The 9864-nt window shown below is 38.1% G+C and overlaps 1 protein-coding gene across 1 annotated transcript; it reads left to right on the forward strand.

The window, feature by feature from the left end:
* Positions 1-526: 526 nt before the first annotated feature.
* On the forward strand, positions 527-9323 carry LOC107101691 (NEDD4 family-interacting protein 2-like). The gene is made up of 8 exons (XM_015400697.1): positions 527-730; positions 4805-5006; positions 5214-5344; positions 6959-7046; positions 7146-7270; positions 7342-7408; positions 7502-7607; positions 8011-9323. The coding sequence occupies exons 1-7, from the start codon at positions 704-706 to the stop codon at positions 7603-7605; spliced, it is 744 nt and encodes a 247-aa protein (XP_015256183.1). The 5' UTR covers positions 527-703; the 3' UTR covers positions 7606-7607; positions 8011-9323.
* The last annotated feature ends 541 nt before the right edge of the window (positions 9324-9864 follow it).

Here is a 9864-nt window from a genome sequence, read left to right on the forward strand (position 1 = left end):
TATTTTTTTTAATATATATTTTGGCAAGTTGGTGTTTCTTGTTTCCATGTTAATTTTTGCCATCAAAATATCCATATTTTTTTAATGATACAAAGAAGTCTTTTTTTTCCTAGATTTTTTTGAAGTATCACTGAGCGCCCTATAAAGGGTTAAGTGACCCAGCAGTTGCTGTCTTTAGCACAGTACTCTCTCCCAATATTTACTTATGTATTTATTTATGCATTTATTAATTTACTAAAGTAGGCCTACTCCAGTATATAAATCAACACGAAAAACTTTTTTTTATCGTTCTATTCATTATTATATTCTGTAACATGTGAGCTGTTGCTTATTTTCTCTATATAATTATTAAAGAAATGTAGCCCTTGTGTTATATTTAGATATTTTGGATTATATGCAAAGTTTACGTTTAAAAAAAACGCCGGTTTGGTTCAAGACGTCTGATCATCTTTTATTCTGAAATCTTAAATCGGAAATGAATAAGATGACTTCCGTTTGAAGCTGTCGTTATGAAGCTTTACTCACTCTGCTGTTTTTCGAGCGAGTGCGTCGAGATTGCAGCCATTACTCAGTGCTGCCAGTGCTTCACGCACCTCTACCGCTTTAAGTCTCTCTCCGTGACAGAAACCGCCTGAATAAAGGCAGGCTAAATTATCCTCTCTGTTTACTGGGCTGGCCTCCTCGCCAGCCGAACCACACCGACATGGACCCAGCAAGCCGTTACCAAGTGGTGAGTGTTTCTAACAGACAGGAAATCCAAACATTCGGAGGAAAATCGGCCTAACAACAAACAAGGCCTTGCGGAAAAATACGGCGCACAAAGTACAACTTTTTTTGTAAACACTTGTGACAGTACATTAACTTAAAATATCAAAAGAATGTATGAATATCACTAGTCTTTAATATTTAATAAAATAACTTTTTTAAACCAGTTTTCGATTAACCACTTCCGCATTTGCTAGCGTAACGTTAGATACGAACAACAACAAAAGCTATTTCTTAACATCTACTTATTTATTCTTTTTTTTTAGTATTTTTGTGTGTGACGTTTTAGTATTTCTTTTCTCCCTGTTGCTAAATATGTTTTATAATATTTGAACTGGTAATATTTATAAAACATATTTGTGGTTTAGCAAGCTAGTTCGTTAGCATGTTAGCTTCTCAGCCGAGTTTCGAGCTTCCGAGAAAAGGCGATAAGGTCATGAAACGGATTACTTTTTCTCGATAGGGACCGACATAAAAATATCTGATAAAATAACCTTTTTTTCAGCTTTTGACCTTTCTGCTAAAAGATAAGGCGATGTGTTATGTGGAATATGGTTTCATAAGCTAGCAAAGCTCTGTTAATATAAGTTGAACTTGTTTTGGTTTTCTTTTTCCCTTTAGGTTTTATTGTTTTAAAAAGTTTCATTATTTAATAAAAGAAAACAACAACAAATAACATACATTGCTTTTAAACTAGCGTTTATTTCATTCCATTCTGCCTGGGAAGAAGAAATCATCCTTATTCACCTACTGTAAACAATAAAAAACAAAACAAAAAATGAAGTTTTCTGCTTTGTAAGCAGTTATGATTTTATTTGATCCTGATTTTCCTTCAAACCTGAAATTGTGTTAACAGAAAATCCCAAATGTAAATTTAGTCACATCTTAAACCTGTTTTAGTAGTTAAAAAAAAAAAAAAAGATTAGGATTTTATCTTAGGCTCTTTTAGTGTTTTCATATCACTTATAAAACTTTTTAAAGCACTTGAAGCCTCTAGACTACTTAACCATAACCGTAAACATGTGTTTACAGTTAAATATTTTCACAAGGTGTTCCAATCACTGTTGCTGTAAAACAACCCCTCATCACTGCTGTGTTATGGTTTTGCTTTATTTGTCTGTTTGTTCATCAAACATGCACTATTCTCGCACCAAGGGATAACTGCAAATTAAGAAGGGATACTACTTTAAGGTTCTTAAATCAAAGCTACATTCATTGTTTGAGTTCTCTTGTTTACATTTTAAACAAACCTCCTGATGCATCGTTTTACTGATGTACCTCACTGAGAAAATCTAGATGCTTGTAAAAACTAATTTGACAATCTCAGGTTAATCGAATCCAAGTTAGAGGAGTTTGGATAGAAGTAAAACAACTGAATTGACAAACCGCTTTTAAAGGTTCAGATACCTAACTCTAACATGTCATGACCAAACAAAGCAGAGACTGCAGGAACTGTGCCGATTCCAAGAATAATGCAACAAACACTCATCGGCTTGTTTTATTTCATTCTTTTTTTTTAAGTTTCTCAGGGATCCGCCTCGGCGTCGTTTTACTCCTCACCACATCGATCCATCCGTCCTGTTTGTTCTCTAAATATTCCTCTGGTTTCAGTTGGATTTAGACACACAAGGAGGCTTGTGGCGATGCTGTTAATATCTTATGTAACCCCCCCACCACCACCAAATCAACATAAGGCTTTGTCCTTGATTCTGAGCCAACCATTGGCCAGTCATTCCCTTCTTGCTTTGTGTGCTGATAAAAGGAAATCCATCTAATGATAAATATTTTTGTATATCTGCTTGCTGACAAAGTAAAACCTAGGCGTTCTGGGTTTTTAAACATGACTGTTTCTTTAAAAAGCTGCTCTGATCTTAGTCAGAGCTGTGATTAAAAAAAAACGGTGCTACCCCGACTGGCAGAGGCGGTAAACCACAGCCTGTTTGTGGAACAAATTCAAAACGGTGAATTCCTTTTTTTTTTCGTCTTCTTGCTTTTTAAATGCATCGTTTTCCTGTTAGATCATCCAATTCTTGTTCTAAAAAAAAAAAGTTTTTGGTTTTTATAGTCAGAATTTCTTTAGCTAATTACTCTTTCTGGCTTTTCGCTCTTGTCGTTCTCTCCCCGCCGACCTACATAGGAATTTGTTGAAAGCCTCGACAAGCTGGACTCGTTCGGCGGCTTTGACGCAGCTTTCGTTTTTCCCCCGGCAGGGTGTGAGCTAGACGTGAAGGTGTACGTTCACCGCCCCTTTTTATGCTGCTGAGGTTCTCTGGAAATTGCCCAACCCGGTGGCTCGAAGTACGACGGTGGCAGAGATGGCGCTGGCCTTTTTTTATAGTGTACTATGAGCTTATCTATGGTTTCGTTTGACGCTTCTGCCCTCCTTCAGAGCAAGATACAAGATAATACACAACAGGAAGGATCTGTAGCCTGTTTTTTTTTTTGGTTAGAATGCAAAAAAAAATGAGCTGGGTTGAAGTTTTGTTCATGAAACATGTAAGCTTTTCGAGGAGTTGGCAATATTCCTCCTGGTTGTTTACCTCCTGGGTTCCCATCACACCCTGGTGGCCCTTCTGTAATTTCAGAAGCAGTTTGGCTCCTGCCTCTGACAATAATTTATAGACTCAACTCAGCAGTTAGGTCCCTTCATTCACTGATTAGGTTTATGCCTCTCCTGCTGCACCTGAACCATTGGGGGCAAACATTCTGTTTAGGCCAAAGGTGCAGCTGGATTCTGTTAATCTTACACTGACTGAAATACACAGCATTTCTTCTTTTTTTAATGTTTTTATTATTATATAGAGGACACTGTTTAAAAAAAAACATATGCAGCATTTCTAAATGTTCATATAATTGTCAAAATTAGAACCTTTGACGACTTGAAGGTAAAAAAAATGTTCATGTGAGAAATTTAAGGAAATTGTTTTAGAAATAACAGTAATTGGATGTTAGATTGGAACTATTATAAGACCCCATACTGGTGCATAAAGGAAAATAAGATAGAAAATTCAAAACATGTGTAAGCTAAAGAAACTTTACATATTAAAAACCATCACAGAGGAGGGAGACATGTCCACTTCCTGTTTTTTTTTTAAAGAAAACTATAATTTTGAAGTTGTTGCAAAATACCTGACTTCTGGAAGGAGGCCCACATCGTACCGCTGCCACCTCCTTGCTTTATAGTCATTTGTTTGGTTCATTTAATGATATGGTTTCAGCATCTCCACCAGTTTTTTTTTTTTTCCCTCAAACAATGCATAGTGAAAAGTTGTATGCTTTCTATATTTTTATTATATCTTTTCTTTCAGTTATAACTGGAAAAAATACTGCCTTAAAAATTGGTAAAATTACTTTTTTGTGTTATGTTTTTCATTTTAAAGAGAAATAGCACATAGGTAAAAGCAGCAATAATAATAATGTCCTTCAGCATCAGATTCATTAGCCAGACAGTCAAATCTGTACCAATTGTGGTCCCCCCCCCGGACTAAAAATGTGTTTATTATAAAGCCCATAAATGGTGTTGGTGAGCTGCGGCTGCAGGACGATCCCCAATGATTAACTTACCACCTCTGTGCTAGGTGGTTTCTGAGGATTATGTGTTATGTTGCAGTTTATCTGACTGTACATATTCAAATATTGCCAAATCTCTTAACATTTTAGTCTGCTGAATGTGACATGGCGATGATCCCAAATCTGCAACAGAAAAGCAGGATACGGGTGTTTATATGAACCGATCAAAGTCCAAACAATGACCTGATTCAGCTGTCATGCAAACTGTTGTCTCTTAGCAGCTGCTGGCGAAATAAAAACAGGCCATGTGAGGCCTGTCTAGTTACTAAATACCTATTTGTACTTTGAGCAAACATTCACGTTGATTCTGAAGCAGTTAGCAGCAAACTTATATCTTCTCAGGTTGTTTCTGTTGCAGCTGGTACTGTGCTCAGTCCGATGAGAAACTCTGAGGTTGGCCCTCCAGCAGATGATCAGATGATAAGCTCGCGCACGACTCTAAAACTCCCCTCTCCATTTTCTCTTGCAGTTGCACAACGAAGAAGATTCTTCAGAGGCTTCCCCCACTGAGCCACAGCCCTGCACCTCAGCGTCAGCCAGAGCTGACGCATCTGGACAGGACCAGAGGGAGAGCCAGGCCAGCGCGGCTCCAGCTCCTGCAGCAGCGGAAGCAGAGGCGCCGCCGCCTCCATACGCCTCCATCGAGCTGGGGGCGACTGCCGCAGCACCTGGTATTACTTTAGATTGTCCTTTACAGCCGTTTCCAAAGTGTGGCTTGAAGCTCCCAGGAATGGCAACAGGATTAGATTTTTGTGGCTTTTGAACCAATGAGTCAGAGCCAAGTTCCATGACAGCATCACCACATTGTCATTCAGACCATACATGTTTCTGCTTCTCTTTTCTCTGACCAAGCCTTCTTCCATCTGCTGTTTCCACAGAGACCAGTTTCCAAGGCGACTTCCCAGTTCCTCCACCCTACAGTGTCGCCACGTCACTACCAACCTATGACGAAGCAGAGAAGGCAAAAGCAGCCGCCCTGGCTGCCTCTGCTGTAGAGGTTTTGCCCCGGGTAAGATAACACACCCTAAGCTCCTAGTCCTCTTAAATGAACGTGGTCGACTTTCTGTAACAAGTTAGACTAAAAATCTTCGTCTTCACGTCATCGGACATTCTTGTTAGATGACTCGCAGCTAGTTCTAGCACCGTCGGATCACACTTCTTGTGTCTGACTCTAGAAGCTCTGATGTTATTTGTTTTCCGTTGAGGCTCCCATTTTGCTTCCTTTTTCAACTACCGTTGTCCTCTGTAAAGAAATCTTCTCCAAGAGTTTTTCATAAACAAAAAGAAAACCAGTGCCTTCATAAACATCCTTGTTCAAATTTTTATTTTAGCACTTTCTGTTTTCTGTCCTTCTGAAATCCTACCGTGTGTAAAGTAGACTTTTTTTGTTTTTATTAAAAGGTTTTATTGATTGCATTTGTCTGAGTCTGTCCTGCTCGCTTTACACTAGAAAAAATGGAAATCTAGATAAGTAATTTTTTCTTAAAATAAGTACATTTATTCTTGGATTGAGGAGGTAAAAGAGACATCTTGCAGATGGAACAAGACAATTTACACTTACAATAAGAAAACACTTTCGCATTGTCTTAATTCAAGTGCAGTTTATCTAATTATCTTATTTTAAGAGTAGAAATACTCATTCCATTGGCAAATCATCTAATTAACCTACCAAAATTAAGGGTAGATACACTTAATTTAAGACATTTTTACTTATTTCTAGATCGTTTTTCCGGTGTATATGGAAGGTTTGTTTCCAAATGAGTCCAACCTGAGTGTTTTTTTTTACTTTGCCACTGTTTCTCTCCTTCCATCTCACTCGACACATCACTGCGGAGGTCTGACTTAAACAGTAAATATGTAAAAACCACCACCTCATATGATCAAGGTTTTTTTTTTGTCAGATTAAGTGCTAAATTGACATGTTTTTTTTTTTTTTTTATTCCAGATTGCGCAATTTTTAGCTCCATTTATCTTCCCAGCTTTGATCAATATCCTGTACTCCACAATTAATGCCGCCACCACCGTGCGGTTTAGTGGGAATGCCGTCTTTATGTTGATGTGCAGTACTGACTGCCCTTTTTTTTTTTTTTTTTTGACAAACTCCACTGAGGATTTACATTTTCCGACATTTGTAAATTCATGTTTTTTTTTTTTTAACCTGTCTCAACTTTAAATATCTTTACTACCTTCTTCTTCTCTGCTTCTATTATTTGTTTGTTTTATCTGCTTTGTGCCTTCATGATGATCTCTAATAAGCCTCTAGCCTTCAGTGAACAGGTGCACTCATACGGAGTGACCTTTGTGGGAATTGTGTTGTACTATATTTATTTTTGGGTTTCAGATCAAGTGGTTTGACGAAAATTAGATTTTTTATTTTTATTTTAAATCTACAATTGTGTCAATCTGTCATTTACAGTTGCTTCAAAACAACAGAGACTCGAACATAGAAGCTATTAAACGGAATCTAGATGTGTAGCTCTGTTTGTAGAGAGGCAGCAGACTCATTTAGGGCAAAGAAGGGCAAACATGTTGTGCAACGAATCTATTGATTTGATTTTCTCTTTTTTTGCCCTTTCTGTTTAACATTTTAAAGTCAAACCTTGTGTGTGTTCTGTGCAAATAGGATGATGACTTCCCTCCCAGGGACGACTTCAGCGACGCCGATCAGCTTCGAGTCGGAAACGACGGAATCTTCATGTTGGCCTTTTTCAGTGAGGTTTTGTTCTTTTACATGAAACACATGAAATGCTAAATTTACAGCGGAGCATCAACATTTGACGTCAATTCCGTGTATCCCCCCCACCCTGCAGTGGCCTTCCTGTTCAACTGGATCGGCTTCTGTTTGTCCTTCTGTCTGACCAACACCATCGCAGGGCGTTACGGAGCCATCTGCGGCTTCGGCCTCTCTCTCATTAAGTGGATCCTCATCGTCAGGGTGTGTTTCAATACACAGAGTTGTCTGTTGTGTTTTAAAGCTATTATTAAGATTTCTTTCTGTTTTCTTAGTTTTCAGACTACTTCACTGGCTACTTTAATGGCCAATACTGGCTGTGGTGGATCTTCCTGTTGCTGGGTGAGTATTTGTAGCATCTCAGTTGAAAGCCAGCCTTAAAATAAAAGCATTATTAATAAAGAAAATGTTTTTTTGTTTTGTTTTTTTATGCAGGCCTCCTGCTCTTCTTCAGAGGTTTTGTGAACTACCTGAAAGTGCGCAACATGTCAGAAAACATGGCCACGTCACACAGAACGCGTCTCTTCTTCCTCTATTGAAAGTAGGTTTCAAAGGGAGGGAGAGAATAAAGTCTGCCACCATCTGTATCAAGAGTACGGAAGAGGATTAGCGCCACTGGGGAAAAAAAAGGCTAACTGATTTTTAAATATCATTTTTAGTTTAATATGGGAAAAAATGTCAGAATTTGGACTTTAATCTGAGAATTTTGGATGATGAAGGTGATTAAAACAAGAGAGCTAATCTCTAAAACAGGCATGGCTACGGCTTGATGCTAACATGTTTGCTAGCTGTCAGAATTCTGACTTTTATACTGAAGTAAAATTTAAACATCAATTAACTTAATTTTTTCAGTTGCCCTAATCCTCTTCCGTAGAGCAGCGCCCTCTGCTGGATCAAAAGGAAAACTACAACGCTGACGTAAACATGCCGCTTTCTTCCTGCAGGTTTCCATGCCGACGGCATTCCTTTTTCCTGTGCAGTTCCTTCCCTCGCATGACTCGACCCCCGGTGCCCGACAGCGAGGAGAGGAAGCAGGGAAGGAAGGAAGGAAAGAAGTAAAGAGAAGGTGTTGGCATATTAATCCAGGAGTCTATTTCAATTTTAATTTGCTCTGAGGAAGAAAATTAAATCCCAGAAGATTTTCCTCCATTCCACCTCTACTTGCGTCGGGCTAATGTGTTTCTTAAAGCACAACATAAAAAAAACAAACCTCTCTTTAAAAAGAAAAAGAAAAAAAAAAACATGAAGGAATCTATTAAACTAAATGTAATCTGTATTTTTCCAGTTTGCAAATTCAGTGTTAAGAGTTAAAAAGAAAAAAAACAAGCGAAGGAAAGAATCCTTTCTCCTTGACAAACAGTTGAAAGTTGTGATCTAGTCTTACATTAACTGTGATGTAGCATTTGTTTTTACAGGAAAGGTAAGATGTGAAGCCCTGAACGCACCATCTGTGTTTTCCTGGTCGCCTTCCTGCTGCTTCCAAACCTTTAAGATCTGAGACTCCCTGTTCACTTTAAAGTAGAATCAGCCCCTAAAGGTTTAGACTGGAAGGACTTTTAACCCTTTTAACAGCAATACGCCAGCTGTCCCTCCAAAAATCCGCTTACAAATGACCGAATCAACGATTTCTCTTGGATGCAACAGTGTTCTAAGCTGCATAAGGTCTCATCAGGTCTGGTGTAGTGGATGATGATGAAGTGTGTTCACATGCAGTGCTTTTGCTTATTTTGTTTTGACACTCTTTAGAGTGTAAGAGTCTTATGCAATTTAGCTGTAATGAATTTCTCTTATTGTGGCTGTAAGGTGGTGTGTTATCGATGTAGGTGATTAGTTAACCCATCTCTGAACGAGGTCCAGACCGTTAAAGGACAACAACTTGTTCCGCATGACATGGCCGGATCTCTTTCGTCAGGATTTAGCGTTTTTAAGATTCGGGTTTTTGGGTGCTTCTTTCCTCTTTGACTGGAAAGCCCGGAGACGCGGTTTCATCTCCGGTTATTTGAAAAAAAAATAAAAAAAACATCAGCAGTGATGTTGGCGTGACGGCGATGAAGTCTGGGGGAGGAGAGGGTGGATCCGGTCATGTGACTGAAGCCTGAGAAGATATAACGGAGGATAACATTTTGATTACTTTTTTTTTTCGTCATTAAAGAAATATGTATATACAAGCTTATGCCAATTTATAATATTTGCACTTTGAAGTTCTTATGTACAAGATTTGTGAATCTGTTAAACTTGATGTGGAGGTAAAAAAAAACAAAAAAAAACAAAAAAAAAAAAACAACAAAAACCATCAAAGTTGTTGTTTTTTTTGTAACTGGAATTCTTAATCATCCCAAACGGATTATTTGCCTTTTGCACTTTTTTTTTTTGTCAAAATAGTGATATTTATGTCTTGTTTCACTGCTTTTAAACTAAACTGTTACAGCCTAAGTTTTGCCAAATCGTTTTCAAAATTGTTTCACTGGTCATATCCTACTAAAGCCTCTTTCAGCAATATCAAATCTTTGATTAGGTTAGAGCTCTGCTGCATGATACTGGCCTGAACCAGCACAGCTGGGTGATGCTAGGATTAATCTCTAAATACATGTTTGTCTTTGTAAATACAGGCAAAGTGTACGGGGTGCATTCTCTCCTGGGATGAGACTATGGAGGGGTGGGGGGGTTTTAGCCATTATGCATTTATTGTAACTGGAAATAAAATGACAGATCTTGCAAAAACAAAATGCCAATAAAGTTCAAAAGCCTGCCACAGATATGTTTGAATTATTTATTAATTTTTATGAGTCTCAAAGGAT

Source organism: Cyprinodon variegatus, unplaced genomic scaffold (genome assembly GCF_000732505.1).
Source record: "Cyprinodon variegatus isolate N-32 unplaced genomic scaffold, C_variegatus-1.0 Scaffold1133, whole genome shotgun sequence".
NCBI classification, from domain to species: Eukaryota; Metazoa; Chordata; class Actinopteri; order Cyprinodontiformes; family Cyprinodontidae; genus Cyprinodon; species Cyprinodon variegatus.

Bases quoted from the DNA above. Each gene is read 5' to 3' on its own strand.
- LOC107101691 (XM_015400697.1), top strand. From the start codon at position 704: ATGGACCCAGCAAGCCGTTACCAAGTG. The intron at 7,271-7,341 runs GTGTGTTTCAAT...CTGTTTTCTTAG, and splicing joins AGTGGATCCTCATCGTCAGG to TTTTCAGACTACTTCACTGG. The intron at 7,409-7,501 runs GTGAGTATTTGT...TTTTTTATGCAG, and splicing joins GTGGATCTTCCTGTTGCTGG to GCCTCCTGCTCTTCTTCAGA.